Below are 22,645 nucleotides of genomic sequence, written 5' to 3' on the forward strand. Positions count from 1 at the left end.
TGTACTTAAAATATTTCAATCCTTTTGAATGTATTTTACATATATACATTGAATCGTATTATAAAAAATCAAAATGAGGCTGTGAAATTTGATGTATGCCTTTTTATGCCTTTTTTTAAATTTGATAACACAATGTTGACTGTTGTAACTCTATTTTTAACATTTTTACGTATTATGTCTGTTTATTTTGTTCACGCATCGTTGTCAATATAATGGAATTTGATGCTACTGTTAAAAAGTAAAATTTAGCTTGCTATACAACCAGGTTCAATCCAACATTTTGTACATAAGAACATACCTGTTTAAAGTCAAGAATATGATGGTTGTTATCCATTCATTTGATGTATTTGACATTTTTCGGTATTTTTGTGATTTTACTTTTTGATTATGAAAATCCAAGTTAATTGTCTTTATTTGTAGAGATAAACAGAACAAATATCAATATAAATCCTGAGGAAGAGACTCTTTTTACAAATAAAACAGGTACGTGATACAGAATAAGTATACTTATTTATAAAATAGTCATATAATAACATAAATGCATACCAAATTCAGGAGACATAGACAATCAACCACAGAATTGAAAAAAAAGCCAAAACAAAACTAAGTTCACAAGCATCTCGAAATAAAAAGTTCGCAATCATTTTCAGCAACAATAAATATATATATTCCACTAAATGTTTTTTATTGGCTTGAACTTTTATGCTAACAAGGCATTATAATTAATATTTTATAATAAAATTGAGAATGGAAATGGGGAATGTGTCAAAGAGACAACAACCCGACCATAGAGCAGACAACAGCAGAAGGTCACCAACAGATCTAAAATGCAGCGAGAAATTCCCGCAAAAGGAGGCGTCCTGCTGCTGGCTCCTAAACAAATACATATACTAGTTCAGTGATATTTAACGCCATACTAAACTCTAAATTGTACACAAGAAACTAAAAATTAAAATAATACAAGACTACCAAAGGCCAGAGGCTCCTGATATGGGACAGGCACAAAAATGCGGCGGGGTTTAACATGTTTGTGAGATCTCAACCCTCCCCTATACCTCTAGCAAATGCAGAAAAGTAAACGCATAACAATACGCACATTAAAATTCAGTTCAAGAGAAGTCCGAGTCTGGCGTCAGAAGATGTAACCAAAGAAAATAAACAAAATGACAATAATACATAAATAACATCAGACTACTAGCAGTTAACTGACATGCCAGCTCCAGACTTCAATTAAGTTGATTGAAAAATTATGTCTTCATCATATGAATATCAGGCACAATCCTCCCCGTGAGGGGTTTAGTATCATACCATCATAAAATATATGAGAAGAGCATAACCCGTGTCATGCCAACAACTGGTTTTTAAATAAATGTTTTTTGTTCCGATGCAAAGACCCTACATGTATAAAAGAGGGACGAAAGATACCAAAGGGACAGTCAAACTCATAAATCTAAAACAAACTGACAACGCCATGGCTAAAAATGAAAAAGACAAACAGAAAAACAATAGTACACATGACACAACATAGAAAACTAAAGAATAAACAACACGAACCCCACCAAAAACTAGGGGTGATCTCAGGTGCTCCGGAAGGGTAAGCAGATCCTGCTCCACATGTGGCACCCGTCGTGTTGCTTATGTGATTACAAATCCGGTAAATAGTCTAATTCGGTAGGTCACATTCATGAAAGGGAAGGGAATTGTAGTTACGACGTAAGGAACATATCCGATATCATTTGTGAAACGGTTATTCCATAACGGTCAACCAACTCGTGATGGCGTCCGTAAAATTTACGAAGGGATGATTTCAACTTCACCATTTGGAACTCTTGGTTTAATAGCTTCCTTGTGAGCAGTAACCCTCTATCAAGAAAATCATGATAGGAAACGCAAGCACGGGAATATCGTATCAATTGGGAGATATATACCCCGTATGCAGGTGCTGCTGGAATGTTGCTACTTAAAAATGGAAAGTTCACAATTGGAAAGCTGAAATCATCTCTTTTGGCGTAAAGTTTTGTTTTCAACCGACCCTCATTGTCAATTTCTAGATGTAAGTCAAGATATGAAGCCGACTTAACTGTATCTGTAGTATCCTTTATCTCCAATTCGATGGGATAGATGCGTTCCACATAGTCACCAAATTTTGAATTGTTTAGTGAAAGAACGTCATCTATATAGCGGAAAGTAGAGTTAAAGGATATTGCTAACTTCTTATCTTTCTTCCTAAGAAGTTCCTGCATGAAGTCAGCCTCATAATAATAAAGAAACAAGTCGGCAAGTAGAGGTGCACAGTTTGTTCCCATTGGGATAGTGAATCAATATTAACGCCAAAATATGCAATCTTTAATGACCTGACAACAGTATCGTAACTATATACCTTCTTAATAAGTCTATTTAAAGGTTGTGTTAGCTTCTGAGGTGAATACTGACATTTTTGTGCTTTATAAAGAATATTACCATAAAATATTGGATGTGAAATACCTGAACGTGTAAGAAGTCTGTATGTTGAGCTATATTTACGAATGATGTCCTTATACCGATATGAGGTTGTTCTTTCTTAATGATTGGTTCTTTATTTTCTCAACTCGAAAGATTAAAAATTGTTATTTTTGGAAAACTTTGATTTCCTGATAGTTATTAAAACTGTTATAAGTATCATGTGTCGTATTAATTTTACCGATCGATAGATAGTATGTTGATGTCGGTAATCATTCCACAATCATAACGGACTTTTTGTTTGCATTTTCAAACTGCATGTTCAGAAATATTTGCAGTATAACTTGGTGTAAACATTTGATTTTAGATATTTTTTTAGAAAATACCAATTTTTATGTCTGATCCAATCCAATCATTTTCTATTAGAAGATAACAGTCATTTCATTTGAATGTCTATAATTTTACTAAACTCATAATTCACAATAACTATAATTGCAGACAAACTTACAAAGGCAACATCAAGATTAGCTTTTGGAGACACAGACATCAAGGATGCAGTTGAAAATGCGACATTCTATGTTGTAACAACCTCTTCATTTGAATTTGAGGGTCTACAATCGAAACCTGAAGATACAAAAAGATCGTCAGTAGTTATTTATTTGCAATCTGACGGAGAAAATGTAAAATTTGTAGTTGAGAAAAGCATTGTGAATGGAGATTTTACTACCTTTATTATGAATCTTCTGGATGACGAACAAATTAAAATGCATATGTCTTCCGAAAAAAAGTACAAACTTTCAGTCACCATACACTCAAAAGAACAACAGACAGAATCAAATTTAGGTATTTATTGCTGAAAGTTATAAATTTTATTTGATTTTAAAGAAATTTTGCATATCCAGTGTACTTGATTTTCTATGCGTTTTTTTCTTTATAACTGAAAAAAAATCTAACAAAGTCATATTACTAGGAACGAAAATATTTCCGGCAAAATTATTCTCATTGAAAAAATGGAAAGTAACCATTTAGAAAAAAAAACACTATTTGGTAAACTTAAAAGACGACCTTGGTAACAAAAAGTCTTACGGCTTTACACACACATTAAATACAATTGAGTACCATCTTAAAATGTAACACTTTTGAACAGTTCAAAGGTTGTTTTTTTTTTGGGGGGGGGGGTCATAAGAGGGGTGCAAGATATCAACGGGTCAGTCCAACTCAACTCACAACGCCATTGATAAAAAAGGGACAGACGGACATGCAGACAAAGAATAGTACAAAAGACACAACATAGAAAAACAAAAGACCAAGACAGTCTTTCAATCTGATATTGTTTTATAAACAACACATACCATGAAATGCAAAACGTTATGTTCATTCTATGATTGATATCGTTAACAAAATAAAAAGATACATTAGTTTTTTATTAAACTTATTATCGGCTATCTACATTTTCTCTTTGATCTGACTTCTTTATATGTTTTTGTCTATTATGTCTGTTGTGTTCACACATCGTTGTCAATAAAATGGAATTCGATTCAACTGTCATACAAGTGAGAGGTTTAGCGCTATACATTTTTAAAACCAGGTTCAATCCACCATTTTCTAAATTTGATTATGCCTGTACAAAGTCAGCAATATGGCAGTTGTTGTCTATTCGTTTTATGTGTTTTGTCATTTGATTCGGGACTTTCCGTTTTAATATTCCTCGGAGTTCGGTATTGATGTGATTTTACTTTTTGATGGTAATGGGCCGAAATTGATACATGAATTACACAATATAAGGTAATGACTCAAAGCTTCAATGCTGCGACACCAGAAGTCTATGTTCATCAACTTTGATATATCAAATATGTAAGATCACTTCTTATTTTCAGGACAAATTTACTGTTAAAATAGCGATGAAAATAATAATGGCATTTTTCATGGTACTGCTCGTCAGCTATAAATTAGCAACTGGACGTGGCTAGGCTCATTCTTATACCTAATGATATAGTCAGTAACAAAAACAATTTAGTAATTCTAGGAAGAAAAGAACTGTAACCCATCCAAATCCTTTACAAAATCCATGAAAAAAACCACATGAAACTCATTTGTATTAGCACAATGATTGAATATATTTTCGTCATATGAAATTGGGAATAATTAGAGTGAAACTGTTTTTATGACAGTTTATGATATAATGGATTTTCCGTTTGATTTTCACGGAAATCAGAATTTTTGTGATTTACTTTATAAACACACCTTAAAAAAATCAACAATTGCGGATCATTTGCAAAAGAAATTCTGTCTTAAAAGCTTTGAGATGCAGCAAAGTTTCGATCAGTGTATTATTTCTCAATAATTCAATCAATTTAACTCTACACAAGAAAAAGAAACAAAACCTGAAAACATGGCAATTCCTCTCGGTTACATATTTGGGCAAGTTATCATTACGATCCTATAAGTACACACATTAAGTTATCAATTTCTATATGGATAGTCTTTGTATCGGCTGAGGCGTTACAGTTTGTGTGCATATGTCTTATGTTACAAAGTTGCCACCTGGTATGTAACTGTTGTCCCTGACCTCACTTTTCATTGTTCAGCAACTTTTTGCAAAAAGGTTCATGTAAATTTCTACTCGTTACGATTAATAGGATAATACATTTGGTGTATTTGTTCCTTGGATGGTCTTTAATTCTGACAGACAGGTTATTTTATAGTATTCAAGGTTAAGGTACATATAGGTCTGTTTTTTAGATACTGTAAGCAGTTGGTCATTTATAAATGTTATATTTGGTGTATAGAAATATTGTATGATGTACATGTTAGTCTGTCGAGTTTTATCTGATTTTACCTTATTTTCACGATTCATTATTGGTCAATGTTAAGTTTTTGTGTTTTGGTTTGATCTTCTTATACTATATTCCATAGGTCAACTATATTTGCAATGTACAATTCAGTTTGGTTTTTAATTTGTCCTTGACCTTTTCCACAGTTAATTTCATCACCGATTGGGTTTTGGTATGTTTCGCTTATACTATAAACCATGGGTTAACTATATTAAGTGTATGCACTGTGTGTGCGCTGTTCATGTCTTTTTAATGCATCTTGTCATCTTGGCACACTTTGACTTGCTCCTTTTGGAGTTCATGATTTTGCATCTGTTTTTTTGTATGGCGGAAATTCGTTGATCAGATTTGACAGTAGTAAAGTATTTCTTTAGATTATTTCACTTTCAAATGTACATTCGATAATTTTTATATTTCTTTAGTAGTTCAGTGTTTCGTGCTACACTTTCTTTCGTCATCATTAAATTTAAAAATAATAATAATATTCACTAGAACCATTCGGATGTTTGATGATTCATGTTTTTTTTTAATTTCCTTTCATATAAAAAGTAGAACATGATAACCCCAAAATGAGAATCATAAAGGCCAATAGAAAACTTTTAGAAGAAGAATGTGATCCAATGCCACTTTTGAAAGCTGTCTTTGTTGGAAATCTTGAAAAGTACAAAAGTATTGAGAACCTCTCACCTGAAAATGTTGCAGACTTCAAGCAGCAATTTAGTGAAATCAACGAAATACCCGAGAGACGTAAACGAGTAAAGCAATTTCTAAATATTGCAGAAGATTTGATTGTAGCAGAAAAACTTTGGGAATTGATTGCGGATACTGCAAATACTTTTTCTATGAAGAAAATGAGAGATGACCTGAATTCAGGTATAGTTAAAGGAAGTAAACATATATTTATTAAAGTTATGAACACCAGTATGTTAACATTACCGCGTGTATTTGTTTGTTACTATACTAGTGTTGAAAGTACATTATAGATTAAATGTTTTTCATTGGTCGGGTTAGAACGGACCATAATATTTGAATAAGGTCATTTCAAATATTTCGGGCTATACTTTTGGCGCTTGTGTGAATTTAAGATATTGTCCTTCGAGGTTCTCTTTTGGTGCAGTAAAGTTGTAAGCTTGTGCTTAAACTAAGTATGTCAGCGATTAAAAAGGAAGTGGAATGTCTGAAGGTGAAACTGAACATTCACACATTTCAACTGGTAAATCACAAACTAGCAACCACATTGTAGAAGAGCGCCGTGATTTAGCCGATACCTTTGAACTTATTAAAGTGTATTTTAACAATAAGCTAGGTTGATCTTAAATCAAAACTGGTCCGTGAACCGGACGTATTTTGTAAAAGGTTAAAAGAAGAGGTTTTAACCATATACTTAACTATATATATATTCAAATAATTTTTGCTGAGCCAGAGAATTGCTATCGTTAACTTATTGCATGAATTAATCGATTAGCTGACATGAAACTTGTTTGATCTTTATGCTTTATTTTGATTAATTTCCCAATTGATGGTTGATATGCATGTTGTCAATTATGAATCAGTTCCCGGCCGCAGAAATGTGAAATATACGGTAAAAATCTGTTAAAATTGAATATTTTAAAATCTTTATTGTCAAAACAAGAAGACATATCTAATTATCAAATATAAACTTTAAAAAAATTAGATATTTAATGTGTATGGCTATATATTGCGAAATTTAAAATCCCCATATAATCGTTATGTGAGAATATAAGGAGAAGCGGCATTTTTATGTTTATAACATTGGAAATCATATTTCTAACTCAAAAAGTTGTAACAAAAAAATAATTAAAGAGATATTTTGAACTTTTATTTTACATGAAAAAGTTTGATACAAGACACAGGTACACGAAAAATATATATCGAAAAGCCAAAAGGACGAAACATAATGTCGTTTTTTGAAGACAATCAGACACTTCAATCTAATTTTAATTGTTTTGCCTTAGCTTTTTTTACCTTATGAAAGATGATTATAATTCAAATATTATATTATTTGGTTATTACTAATACTGCGATTTTTTAAATAGCTGTATAACTACTATGTAAGATAATAGTATATGAGCAAATGTATATTTTAAGAACAAAACTACAATTCAAGTTCAGATGAAGGCCTAATTTTTGAAGGGAAATATGAAGTTTGGAAAACTGAGGAAGGTGAGAATAATACAAAATGTTAATGTACACTTCACAAAAAAAAAGCGTTTTCGTATGCTGTTACATTATAGATTTTGTCTTGAACATTTTGTTATGAAGCCCCCTTGTAGTAATACTATATTTAGTCATCCGTCTTTCCGTTTATCAGAATTTCAAGTATTATAAATCAAGATCAAATCGTCCTCAACCGATTTTCAAAATGTTATGCATAGTGTTATTTCTTAAAGAGAAAATCAGTTTTATGTTTTATATAAGACATAATCCATTGTATAAATAAGGTTTTTTTTCTGTTTTGGTTTTTTCAGACAAAATATATGAATATTGAATATCTTTCTTAAATATGTACATGATGTATTGTTTTTGATTTTCTGTGATTACTAAGTGCAACTTCTTGTTCAAAAGATGCAACTATTTGAGATCTCATAAACACTCATAAACATGTTTAATCCCGCCTCAATTTTGCGCCTGTCCCAAGTCAGGAGCCTCTGGCTTTGTTAGTCTTGTATGATTTTAAATTTTAGTTTCTTGTGTATAATTCGGAGTTAAGTATGACGTCCATTATCACTGTACTTGTATACATATTTTTTAGGGGCCAGCTGAAGGACATCTACGGGTGCGGGAATTATCGCTACATTGAAGACCTCTTGATGTCCTTCGGCTGTTGTCTGCTCTATGGTCGGGAGTTGTTGTCGCTTTGACACATTCCCCATTTCCTTTTTCAATTTTAACTATTACCGAAAAAAAACTTTGCATAATGATTTATATATCAAGCAACTATTGCAGTATTTTCAAATAAGTTTTGCTAGTAAAATCATCACACACCGTATTGGGTCGGCAATTTGTACATGATCGTTAAAACTATGGACTGTTGATTTCAGTTATTCTTCAAAACAATGCAGTTTATAGATATAGGACGATATGGTTTGAGTGCCAATGAGACAACTCTTAACACGGAACCTTGACTCACGTAGCCCCAAAATAATTCTTGTATAAAACCATTTAAACGTAAAAACTAACTGTCTAATCTATATAAACTAACGAGAATATAGAAACACGCATGAACCACATCTACAAAAGACATCTATTTTATATCAGATTCCTATCTTAGGACAGGTGCAAACAATTGCAGTGGGTTTAAACGTTTGAATAGTACCAAAACTTTAACCCTTATCTGAAACAGTAGTGTAGCATCACAACATAGAAATATTTGACTGCATGTACTACACCGTAGCCATTAGTTTAATGCGTATTCTTTTGCATTTTTTACCAGTCTTTCAACTGATCATTCTTTCGTAAATATCCAATATACTTTATATCTAATCAAAATTTGTTTTTGCAGATATAAAATCTCCACTTCAGTCGTTTATTTTACAAGAAAACAAGAAGAGAGGTAAATTATAGTTACCACTGTTCTTTGTATAATAGTGATTATCATGTTCAGCTGTAAAAAATGTATGAAATATATTATTTGAATTTCCACCAATGTTTCCTTACAAAAATAGGCCCGACTTGAAATACAATTGTTTTAACATCAGTCTTTTTGAAGCACATCATATTATCAGCTTCACTTCTTTTTATGTATGTTTTAGCGCTTGACTAGTTATGAAGTCTGTGTGTAATGGATTGACATATGCGTTCATGCTTAAAACTGATACATTATAGTTGAGTAACTATATCGTGATATGAATATAAATCCAAGAAGGTTTAATGTGCATCAAACTTGTGAAACAATAAGTACAAGAAGACAAAGAACAACAATCTATTGAAAATACGATTTTCTAATTCGAAATTGAAAACCAACTGCAGTACCTGGTACTCGTTGACAATCTTATCGACAAAACACGCGTCTTGTGCAAATACAAAATTTCAATACTAGTATCTATGATGAATTTATTCATCAACGTACTATTAGCATTAAACTAGATTTTAGGTGGGTTCATGATGCTTATTCTTTCGTTTTTTTTGGTTGTTCTGTTGTGTATACCTGTGATATATTCTGCCTTTATTTAAACAAATTGCTGTAATGTTGTACAGTTTGTTTGGAAAATACTCATTACAATTAAACGAAATGTATATTAACAATGAAATATAGTATCTCATTAAACTAGGGATCTTAGAGTTTATGAAGTCTTAAATAGTATTTTTAGGACTTTCCAACATAAAAAGAAAATATCGAACCTCTATAGGTTTAGGAACGAGCGCTTTTATTAACAATAAATGTACAGATGTTAATACTGCAGTCCCACTAGACCAAAATACGTTTCCACTACGACTACAGCACGTTTACACCACGCTGTTCAAGACCATAGCACGATTCTATCACGCCCTCACCGTCCTCATCACGCTCTTCTAACAATAAATGTTACGTTCATACTACGACCATCATTCTCATTGTCATGTTCACATAAATTATATTAAATTTCTCCAGGTTTTGTTTGTATGTATGTATTGTCCATTTTCTCTAACGGATTAACCATGCTTGACACATTAGTGTCATATCTGCTATCGTTCAATAAAATAGCATCATTTGAGCTTGATGGACCAGCAATAGGTTGAAATTTAGGTTGGATCGGTCAGTCCAGGATCAGGATTCGTTTCTATCAAGCTCCCTCTGGCTCTACATCAACCCCTACAACCACGCCCACGTGTTCTAGTAGATTTTTAGTGAGAATGTGATGACCGTAGAAAGATTTGATAAGCATAGTGAGGTCGCAGATTAAACGCTTTGAGAACGTGGTATGATCGTAGAGGGATCGTTGTAGAAGCATAATGAGGACGTACATGTAGAAGCATCGTGAAAGCAACAAAAATTTACATTTTCATGCTGCTCATACCGCGATCTCACTACGATCTGATATCTTAGATGGCTGTGAGCGTGGTGCGATCGTGGTCTAGTGGGACTGGGGCTGACGATAGCACATTTTTGTTAACAAGCTCACAAATTATATGCACTACAAAAAAGTACATAATTACGAGAAATCACTAACTAAAATGCAATGTAAGATTTGTTGGTATTCGAAGGCCCAAGATTTAGAGAAACAGAAATATAAGACATCACGACATTCCGGAATGGCTAAACACTGTCAGTGCTTACAGAGGCTCTGATGACATATATCCTCTTCAGTCAGTAATTAAAGGATTAATGCGTCGCTGTAAGAAATGTACGAACGATCCAGTAAATGTATACAGTACACAATATGCGTTATTTTCTAAACGTCTTTTCCAAAGGGGATAAAAAGAATAATTAAATTAAAACAGTTATCGACGAAGTGACTGCAAAACAAAGAAATGCAATATTATTGTTTAACCACGAATCTACATTACAGACACCTCTCTTTGTATTCTCAAAGGTGTTTTCAAGACAGAAAACACATTAAAAGAACAATTGGATAAACTAGAAGATGACAAAGAGGCAAAGTTTGTATTTGATAAAGTACATCTTTTCGCGTTCCGTAGGCATACAAACTCCACAGTACATTTACCATCTGCAACTGTTGATAATTAACATGTTGCAAATTATGAAAATATATTATATGCTATGTTTGATAAATTGATAAACATCGAAAAAAAAAGTGGAGAGAAATAGTAGTAAAATAAATCACAATGTCTCGAGCACCATAAACAAATTACAGTAATTTTAGGATTAAGTATCACCATGCAATGGCTTTGGTTCCTGACGATGGACATGCTGATGGTCGAGCAGTTTTTTTCTTATTTGATGAAAAAAAAACATATTTTGAATGCGTGCTAATGCGATAACACTCCATCAAAGTCACAATTTGTAAAACTAAAACATTATAGATCAAAATACGATCTTCGACAGGGAGCCTTGTCTCATATCGAACAACAAGCTAAAAAAAGACCTCAACATTACTAGTGTAAAACCATTGAAACAGAAAAACCAACGATCTCATCTATATAAAAAAAAAAACGAGAATATATTTTACAAAATACATAATGTGTTGTTCATAGTACGAAAACATAAATAAGAATTTATCAAAAAACTAATCAACGATTGTATATATCAAAATAGTGAGACCATGGAAGTAATATTAAAAGGAATATCAACAACACCAGTTCGAAGGCATATGCGTTACCGTTTGTGTTTAGTTTGTAACCCGGATTTGTTTTTTTCTCAATCGATTGATGAATTTTGAACAGCGGTATAATACTGTTGCCTTTATTTACCGCCTATCTTTTGTCTGTATGTTTTTATTTTTGCTGTACCGTGTTATAAACTAATACCAGTATTCAACTGTATTAAAACACTATTTTTTAAAAATATTTACGAACTCATTATCCTATTTTTAGTTGTCCGGTTTCAATAATGTAATCAATGACATTTTTACATATGCATAAATTTAAAATACTTACCATCTAATAATTCAAAGAAGATATGAAATTTCTATTCGGAAGGGTTTATATTCAAGACTGAATACACAGTCTTTAAAAATCTATTTATAAAGGCACCAATAGTATAATGCTGTTAAATAGTCATTAATCAACAATAAGAGGAAGAGAACGGAACAACATAAATCTCTACTCCAACACAACCAAATGTCAACATACATAGAAACTGACAATATGATAACAACTGCCATATTCCAGACTCCGTGCAGGGCATTTTAAGAAAATAATGGTTCGTTGAACCTGGTTTAACGGTTAGCGAAACCTGTCGTTCACATAGCATTAATGTTATGAATACTGCTTAAATTAAATTCCATTTATGACCGATAGAATCAATCCCAACCTCTCCTTTAAGGTCAAGAAGCATATTTTCCTCTGAGTTCAGTATTCTTATTGTTTTAATTTTTGTGTAACATTTCATATACACCCATAAACTTATACACAAGATGTTGTACTGAAACAAGAAAAGTGTTTGTTTTGACCCTTAATTCCAAAAAGCTAACTTAAAGACAATGACCTTCAAAATCAATCCCAACCTTCAGACGACGACACGAACATCATGAACATCGGTTGAACATAATACTAACGCAAACAAATGCGGTCGTAAACGTTTTTTGTGGAGATACTCTTACGAAATCCTTTTTTTCGGTTAATCTATGTCAGATTCAAGGCGTATAAAATGCATTAATTGATAGCATGCATGCGGAAAACTCTCAGCAGCAAATAGGTGGCTGATAAAAACTATACCAATTGTATTTAGATTAATTGTATATAATTCCTCCCAAATAACATTTTGATGAAAAACATGAGCTAACGGTTAAAAGATAGATTATTTAAAACTGATTAACACAATGCAAATTTAAGGAACTTTTCCCTGCAGTAAGGGCAATAATAATCATTTACTTTTAAATGAACACTAAGGACGCAAAAGAAAAGATCGTGTATTTCTGTTAGTTACAGTTTACGAGTTAAGAAAATCAAATTTTATTTATGCCGAAATAACAATGAATAAATCTAGATTTTGAGTCTCTGGCTCGCTTGAGTTCAAAATATTCCCGACATCCTTAGAATAAAACATTCAATTCTGGAAAGGAATATTGAAGTTATAATGGTATGTTTGACGGTGTTTGTTTCAATATATAAACTACTCTTTTATTATAAACCAAATATATCATCGACATCATGTGACATACCATAGTCATGATAATGTTGTTAGAAATAAAGTAGCTGAAGCTAAATCAAACGAATAAATACCAGTTGTTCACATTTAAAAGGTATTTATAACTTCTAGTTCTTTAGAAATAGGTTAATATAAAATGACAAAACAGAAACTTACAGTTTACAATGTCACTTCTGTTGTTAAATGATACTTATCTTAATGTACACTGGTAAACAATCACTACAAAAGTCAAAAAGTCTGAATTTGCATGAATTTTACTCGACATTCTTAATGTGTCTGAATATTTTTCAAAAATTCTTGACATAGTATGAATGTGTCTAATAAGGTTCTTGATTTTTCTTGACAAGTTGCCTGACAGTATGAACAGTGTCTTAAAATTTCTCGACACTTCCTTTATCATCTGATAAGAGTCTGGATTAGTCTCGACCGATTCTTGACTGTCTGAAATTTGTCTCGATCCGTCTTGACATATTCTTGACATTCTTAATAATGTCTGAATATGTCTTGATATATTCTTGACATTCTACAAAATGTCTGAATATGTCTCGACACATTCTTGACAGTCTTAAAAATGTCTTGACACTATTTCAACAGCATAAATTTCGCCCGAAATGTGAGCAGACTTATTCTGTACTGTTTAGGACCTGCTATTATTGTTATATACTCCTTTTTAAATGTGACCATGTGTCTCTTTTGGACCACACAATTCATCTTTTGGGTTTGTGTGGCTAAAACAGAGAAGGAGGGGGGGGGTGGGGCTTTCGTGTAGGTCAAAGAATGTGTTCCCATCCTGATTCAAAAACCTTATTCATTTTTTAAGAACAACCCAAAAACATTTTTTATTCAATTTGAGTGTTGAATTTTATATTTTTTTATCCCAAAAAAAATATTTGTGATAACTATACTTCCTGAAAAAGAAAAAAATGTTAAGATCTATATTATGCAGGTCTTTTTGATATCCATTTCATAAGATCATTATAAATACATATTTTATTTTATTATTTCTGGAGTAGATAATAATTTTCTTTTAATCTTTGGGAAATATTCAATTTGTGTTTATGTTTAATTAATTAACTTCATAATTTTGATGAAGAAAATCCATTTTTATTCCATTTTTTTCATCAAAATGATGATTTTCATTTTCTTCTATAAACAAACTTTTAAAATTAGAGTGGGATGGTCGGTCAACTGAGAAAATGTATGGCTGATTACAAGTTAAGCAGTAATTTCTATTTGACAATTGCGTGTACTACCTTAATGTTATAGAGAACATCCTGTCCATGTGTAATACTTAATATATATTCCAACATATAACTTTACACGAATTTTTCTTCTGTTAAATGAACGAATTGTGTATCATCATTATTTGCTATTTATATAAACCACATTTTGGTACAATAATTATTTACCATATAAACATTGAATATTATGAATGTAGACTGCATTATGTCTACACTATGATTGGTTTCAATCATTTAGTTTATAATATTTAGGAAACAAAATTTGTAATAATTTAAAAACCCACATTTAAATTGTTTATATCAACACACTCACATTTAAAAATTATTGTATACATTAAATTTCATAGCCATATTTGCGTTTGTAAAAATATTTACATGTATATACCCAAATTCTCAATTATTTTACATGCCCAACTTTTATTTTTTTTGTAAGAAGTGTAACGTGAAACAACAGTATATTATGTAAAGAGAAATAAAGATAAAAGTTATATCATGAATACTGGTCATGATTTGTAAAACTCAGAACTGTCAAGTAAGACATAATTCAAAATGTTCAGAATATGTCAAGCCATACTGAGAAAAAATAATAATGTCGAGAATATGTCGATTTTCAAGACAGTCTTCAAATGTCAAAAATTTGTCATTAAATTTTTAGACATTATTCAGAATGTCGAGAATATGTCGAGTAAATTTCCATACAAATTTAATACAAATGAGAGTTTGTCAAGAAAAATTAAGACACAAGTCATACTTTTGGAGAATGTCGAGTAAAAGTTTATGCAAATTAAGACAAATACTGGTCTTTTCAGACTTTTACACGTTTATTGTGAATTATACATAGGTGTAATTTATTATTGTAATATCTTATATATCTAATTTTCAATACAAAACAGGTCATCAACATGAAGATAGAATGTCATACAACGACTTTGATAGTCCTGAAGATAATTGTTTGCCTGGGATGAAGAATGCGGAGGCGGTAGGTTTCTGAAAGTATTGTCCAAAGCACGGGGCGTATGAGTGGTATATTGTAAGGGTTCTGCCTCTCGTCCCTCCGTCTGTTTGACTTAAAGCTCTCATCCTTGTTGGGATTATTTTTCATCGTATGTATCCATAAATGACCATCATTTTGACCAGAACATGTCATCAGCGGTTATGCGACTTGTTTTAATATTGTGAACGCAACTCCTCTGATGCTCTTTTGATTGGTACTATATTGCCGTCATGTGTCAATTGACCACAATACATAATAATTTTGTCATGAATGTTTTTGTAAGTAATCTGACTTTTCCCTTTTCTAACAATCAAACTATAGTAACATGTATGTATGTATGTTGATTCAATTGTTCTTTAGTGCTTATGTTATTTTTTATTTGAAAGAACATCTATGGAACGCCACAGCTGCCTTATGATAAGAATAACAATGTCATTAAGGTTATATATATATCATGAAGCAAATGTTCTATACTATAAAGACATTTGACTATAATACTCTGTCAATTCGCTATATCACTAAGGTACATTTATATACTATAACGACATTTGACTATAATACTCTGTCAATTCGCTATATCACTAAGATACATTTATATACTATAACGACATTTGACTATAATACTCTTGTCAATTCGCTATATCACTAAGGTACATTTATATACTATAACGACATTTGACTATAATACTCTGTCAATTCGCTATATCACCAAGGTACATTTATATACTATAACGACATTTGACTATAATACTCTGTCAATTCGCTATATCACCAAGGTACATTTATATACTATAACGACATTTGACTATAATACTCTGTCAATTCGCTATATCACCAAGGTACATTTATATACTATAACGACATTTTACTATATTACTCTGTCAATTCGCTATATCACTAAGATACGTGTATATACTATAAAGACACTTTAATATGGAGCTACCTTTTCATACTATTTGTCATTTCACTTTGTTATGAAGATAATTTTTCATACTATGAAGACATCTGGATATAGCACGAAGCTACATTTTCACATTGATTTGTCATTTTAATAAACTATTATGTGATATTGCTATGACATAAAGATACATTTTATACTATACAGACATCTTAATATAACATTAAGCAACTTTCCCATACCAAGTTGTCACCTCAGTATATTATAACGATACATTTCTATACTACTAGAACACACCCGTGATATCGCGGGTCCGTGACTGAATTAAAGTATATAACTATGCGCAAGCCTTATTTTAGTATTAGTACTGTCATCTGATAAAGTCATGCCGATTATAAGATACACAATTTTCTCTGCTTTCAAATCTTTCTGTTTAAACCCGTCGAACTGGAACTTATCAATTATTGGATATATTAATTATTTGGAAAACAAAAGGTCCTGGAATGGAGTATATTTTAATCAAAAGCATTGTCCTATATTAGTTATAAATAAAGTTGAATTCTTTGATTCGCTGTTTAACGTCATGCCCGCTAACAAATTGAAACTTATTTTTAGTTCAGATTTTTATTATTCGTATTGTTATCTTAAAAAGTCTTACGGATTAAAATACTGCAATAGGTAACAATTTGACAATTTAGTAGTGTCAACCCTGTGATTATGACCCGTGTATATAGCATATTAATCCTGAATACACCGTTTGGTGGTGCGCCTGTCAGATGCGGAACGTACAGATAAGGTAATAGGTAACAGGTGATTATACTATTGGTATCGGTATCGGACTCGACCCGGAACTTCCTAATTATTGGCAATATTAATTACGTGGAAAACAAAAGGGCCTGGAGTGGTGTAATTTTTAATCTACACCTTTGTACTATATTAGTTGTATATAAAGTTGAATTCTTTGATTCGTCGTTTTTACGTGATGACGGCTGACAAATTGGACCTCGTAATTTTAGTATTATAGATACAATCATCTCGATATAACATGAAACAATTTTGTCATACTATTATGTCATATAACTATCTTATAAAGACATATTTCAATATCAAGCTAACAATTCTTATATCACGGGGTGTCATCTATATACAAGTAGACTATTTGATTACACTATAACATCATCTTCAATTAAAACTTTTGACCATTGACTAACCTTTTCTTTATCGTCAGTAAGCCCAGATTCCAGGAAACATATTGGTCTAGCCATCAATTAACCGCTCTGAGTATGTATGATTCTTGTTTTCTTGAAAAACCGAATAAATACATATTTGTTTGTTGCTTTTTCATTCTGTTTTCAAAATAAAGTCAAACATTTTTTGTTATTCAAAATAAGTTTATTCGATTAAATAAGTTCTTTTAAACCAAATTTTCCAAAGACAAAATCCATTATTAAAATACTTGAAGTTCAGCGTAAGGCTAATAACAATATCCGTGTAATACCTAACGAACCAGCCAACAAATGTTTTTCAAATGTTTATGCCTTACAATTCACCATAAATCGGAGGTTAATTTTAAATTTTAATATCTTGACATAGTACAGATTTGTCTTATAAGGTTCTTGATTTTTCTTGACAAGTTTCCTGACAGTATGAACATTGTCTTAAAATTTCTCGACACTTCCTGTATCATCTGATCAGAATCTGGATTAGGCTCGACCGATTCTTGACTCTCTGAAATTTGTCTCGATCCGTCTTGACATATTCTTGACATTCTTAATAATGTCTGAATATGTCTTGACATATTCTTGAAATTCTAAATAATGTCTGAATATGTCTCGACACATTCTTGACAGTCTTAAAAATGTCTTGACACTGTTTCAACAGCATAAACTTTGCCCGAAATGTGAACAGACTTATTCTGTACTGTTTATGCTGTTATATCCTCCTTTTTATTATGGCTAAACTCAACTTTGAAAAATCAAGGATTAATTTTGTATATTAAGATACCCTTTTTGTACAACTTAGTTTGAATATCCTGAATAACCCCCCATGAAGTTTAATTTTGATTTATTTTTATCAAACGTTTAACTAATTATTTCACTTGCATTTAGATTTTTGCCTTTCCCAAAACTGTAAGTCAAATTTGCTACATACTAAAAAAAGGTGTCTTGTAGGCAGTTTTCAAATGTGACCATGTGTCTCTTTTGGAGCACACTATTAATTTTTTAAGAACAACCCAAAAACATTTTTTATTCAATTTGAGTGTTGAATTTTATACTTTTTTATCCCAAAACAACAATTTGTGATAACTACTTCCTGAAAAGAAAAAAAATGTTAAGATCTATATTATGGTCTTTTTGAGATCCATTTCATCAGACCATTATAAATACATATTATTTTTTTTTATTATTTCTGGAGTAGATAATAATTTTCTTTTAATCTTTTGAAATTATTCAATTTGTTTTAATGTTTGGTTAATTAACTTCATAGTTTTGATGAAGAAATTCTATTTTAATTCCATTTTTTCATCAAAGTGATGATTTTCATTTTCTTCTATCAGCAAACTTTTTTAATTAGAGTCAGTTGGTCCCTCTGGTATATTTTGCCGTGCTTTGCTATTGAGGATTTTTATTTTAAACAATTAGTTCTTCACAGACGAAAACTTGCACTTTTTTCTGTGCAAGAACTAATGAACCGTTCAACTAATGCATTACACAATTCAATTTAATTTTATCAATTAGAAAACGGAGGTCAAGATCTATATTTACGATTCACTATTGTTGTTCATGAGTTATAGTCATTGAAAGATTTAAAAATGACACATATGTCCTTTTTCATGAAATAATTTATGAACCGTCCATCAGTGCGTTTCAAACATTTTATTTTAAAATATTGTAACTGAAGAAGAAATTGTCGATATTGACTTTTTTTTTTAATTCTGCTGTTCAAGAGTAACGACCGGCAGGGGTTAACAAATCCACTAGCCCGACGCCCGGGACTAGATCATTTGCGTCTCGGGCAATCAAAACTTTAACCCAATATGCCCGACGGACTAGTAACAAAACATTATTGGCGTTTTCAAAATAGATAGTGGAAAATCCCTTCATCCCTATTCTATCTTAGTCAATCAGATTCAATTACGTCATCCGGGATTCAAAGCATTTGAACTGGTTTGTACAGGTCTAGGGTTGCATTCAATATCGTAGCGGCTACTTAGAGCTATGCAGATTTATGACTATTGAACGAGTAGCTAGCCTAGCTGCTACCTAGATATTGATAGCAGCTAGGCTAGCTACTCGTTCAGTAGACAAAAATATATGTAGCACTACGATATTGAACGCTGTTGTACAGTTACATGTTTTAAAAATAGAACAAATAACTCAGGGTGGCCAGGTATCATCTATTTATTGCAATATCTCACACTTTTAATATCGATTTCTCAGTACAGGGGGTATTGTACATTGCTTCTGTCGAGATTTTCAATTAATCGGTAGATGAAGGGGGTACTATTTAGGTTGAAAATTCATCTAGAAAAAATGTAAAATACGATCGGGAAAAGCGGAAAAGATCATATCTAGTGACATGGACAGAAAGATTCCCCTGGGCAAGGTCGGCTGTGGCGCCAGGATGAAATTTCTGAGACCATGTTCTGCGAATATTGCCAGTGTTTTCCCGAGCATCCCAATAAAAGGTCTCCCTTGTATGTGTGGACAACTCATATAATAATTAAACCACTTGTTTCACACGATAAAACCAATAAACATGTTTTCTCTACCAGAAATTAAACTAGTTTAAAACGATGTTTAATGTCCCCTTCAAAATATGACACCCACCATGTATTATGCAGCAAACTCTGATTTGTAAAAAGTAAAATCACCAAAAAAAATGAGCCTAGAGGAAAATCAACTCGGAGAGTCCATAATCACATGGCAAAATCAAATAACAAAACGTATCAAAAACGAATGGACAAGAACTGTCATATTCCTGACTAGTACAGGCATTTTCAAATGTAGAAAATGGTGGATTAAACCTGGTTCTATAGCGCTAACCCTCTCACTTTAATGACAGTCTCATCAAATTCCGTTATATTTACATTGATGCGTTAAATAAACAGACACAACAAACAAAACAGTCATGACTTTTTTATGCAATAGCTGTATGACTAACGCATACATGGGCTAGCAGGTCAGTTTTGATGGACTAGCAGTTCTTCGAACAGGGCTAGTAAAATCCTGCTGCCAATACGTCCTGGGCTAGTTATATGTAACAACATTTTTTAACCCCTGTACGGTTCTTGATAGATATAAAAATGACACGTTGTTTTCGGATAATAGCACATAGAATGTATGATGTCTAGTGAGCCATCATATCAATACATTAGAATGGACCAATATTTTTCGTATTACAAAAATGTAGCTGTCCCATAAAGTTCAACAATTGCTGCATTCACAAAAAAAGGAGTTTGTTGTGTATTTACAACTTTTTCCTTGTATTGAAATGTATTGAAATATAAGAGCAACGTTATACCATATTTAAATAAACTCATCTTAGATACCAGGACTAAATTTTGTATATACGCCAGACGCGCGTTTCGTCTTCAAAAGACTCATCAGTGACGCTCGAATCCAAAAAAAGTTAAAAATGCCAAATAAAGTACGAAGTTGAAGAGCATTGAGGACCAAAATTCCTAAAAGTTTTGCCAAATACAGCTAAGGTAATGTATGCTGGTAAATGTTAATTTTTGACGAGAAAAAGATGTATCTATAATGAAAATGGTAAATAATGGCCAGGTGAATAAAAATGGAAATACTAGGTTTTAGTGAAATGTTTATTTGATTAATTACTGAAGACCTTTATATAAATACTTTGTTCCTCTGTTAGGGAGACGTATTTATCATGTTATACTATTAACGAATGATATTATCATATATTTCGAAAATCATTTATTACAGCATGACCCTTTTATATAAAAAGGGTGTTTCTATACAAGGAACACATTAAACCATCAAAGAAATGAAAAAGAATGTGGTAGGGTTAAGTAAATTAACAAAAGTACATTTTCGGTATATTGTAGTGTTCTGGCATATGCAATAACTGACTAAAAATCATTTGAACATTTTTTCAGGAAGTTTTGAAAGGTAAGGGTGATGAAATAGTAAGTGATCAATTAGACGAGGAAATTAAAACTGGTTTAGATTATCTTCAGCTTCAAAGGAAGACAGAAGAACCAGATTGTGGATCAGTGTACAAAACAGAAGAAACTGTCCAAAAACCAGAAGTATCAGATGTACAAATACAACAAACTGTTCATAAATCAGAAGTACCAATGAACAAGACACAAGAATATGCCAATAAACCAGAGGAATTAGAACAGTCAGTAAACATTCCACAAGAAAAATTTTATGAAGAAAGATATCAATCTCAAGTAGCTATGGTAAGTGTGAAGAAACTTCAATTGTTACTTGTACCAAAAAGACTGGTTTATTAGACTTAATTCTCCTACAATAGTAGGACCATTATCTTTTCCAGTTTATCTGTCTTTTCGTTTGTGTTGGTTTCATATTATATGTGGGTTAAATGTCGTTTTCTACATAGTCATATAAACATTATACACACGTTCGTTGTTATAGTATGAAGTAAAAATATTTGCCAGATGAAGGGTTTAGCTGGGTTTAACAGTCCATTGCACATGAATAAGTATAAGTGTGAGTGGGGCATTTTGGTCAACCGACACATATCATTGTTCCCTGATATATCCATTGATCATTAGCATTTCATAGGGTTCTTCATATAATACGATTATAACAACAACTAAAATGACTAGTATTTCCTCTGTGGCCTGAAAGGAAGTTAGATAATCGACGGATAAAGGTAATGAATTTATAAATAACAAAGAAACTTAATTCTTTTGTTATAATTTAGTTTTCTTCATGAGTTTTCAGGTTTCAACAATATTCAAGCAAGTGAGATACATAAGCATAATAAGCATTTTAAGGACTAATTCTATGAATCTATTGATTAAGTACAGTAATAAAATTTTCATAAATATGGTAATAATAGTAATAGTAGTGCAAGAAATATATGAGCATGCAATTAATTTAACAGTACACAAAATACAAAATGACAATATGACAATATAAAGACATAGGTATAGGAAGATGTGGTGTGAGTGCCAATGCGACAACTCTCCATCCAAATAACAATTTATAAAAGTAAACCATTTTTTGGTCAATGTACGGCCTTCAACACGGAGCCTTGGCTCACACCGAACAACAAGCTACAAAGGGCCCCAAAATTACTACATTCAACCGAGAAACCAACGGTCTGATCTATATATAAAAGAAAACGCTTGCTTCTGATTTGAAAAAATACCCCATCGTATTCTAATTATATAGTCCTACATTATTTAATATTAATATATGAACTTAATTACTTTTTTTGTAATTTACTGTTTTATGAGCACTTGTTAAA

At 31.8% G+C, this 22,645-nt stretch overlaps 1 protein-coding gene across 1 annotated transcript in view; it reads left to right on the forward strand.

Annotated features, from left to right (window-relative positions):
• LOC143048848 (uncharacterized) overlaps positions 1–22,645 on the forward strand; it is a 123,742-nt gene that overhangs the window by 95,750 nt on the left and 5,347 nt on the right. The window contains exons 17-23 of the mRNA XM_076222717.1: positions 421–483; positions 2,938–3,282; positions 5,823–6,146; positions 7,383–7,457; positions 8,797–8,847; positions 15,179–15,264; positions 21,300–21,608. Coding sequence (XP_076078832.1) covers positions 421–483; positions 2,938–3,282; positions 5,823–6,146; positions 7,383–7,457; positions 8,797–8,847; positions 15,179–15,264; positions 21,300–21,608 — 1,253 coding nt within the window. The remainder of the gene's footprint in view (positions 1–420; positions 484–2,937; positions 3,283–5,822; positions 6,147–7,382; positions 7,458–8,796; positions 8,848–15,178; positions 15,265–21,299; positions 21,609–22,645) is intronic.

Source organism: Mytilus galloprovincialis, chromosome 10 (genome assembly GCF_965363235.1).
Source record: "Mytilus galloprovincialis chromosome 10, xbMytGall1.hap1.1, whole genome shotgun sequence".
In the NCBI taxonomy this organism is placed as follows: domain Eukaryota; kingdom Metazoa; phylum Mollusca; class Bivalvia; order Mytilida; family Mytilidae; genus Mytilus; species Mytilus galloprovincialis.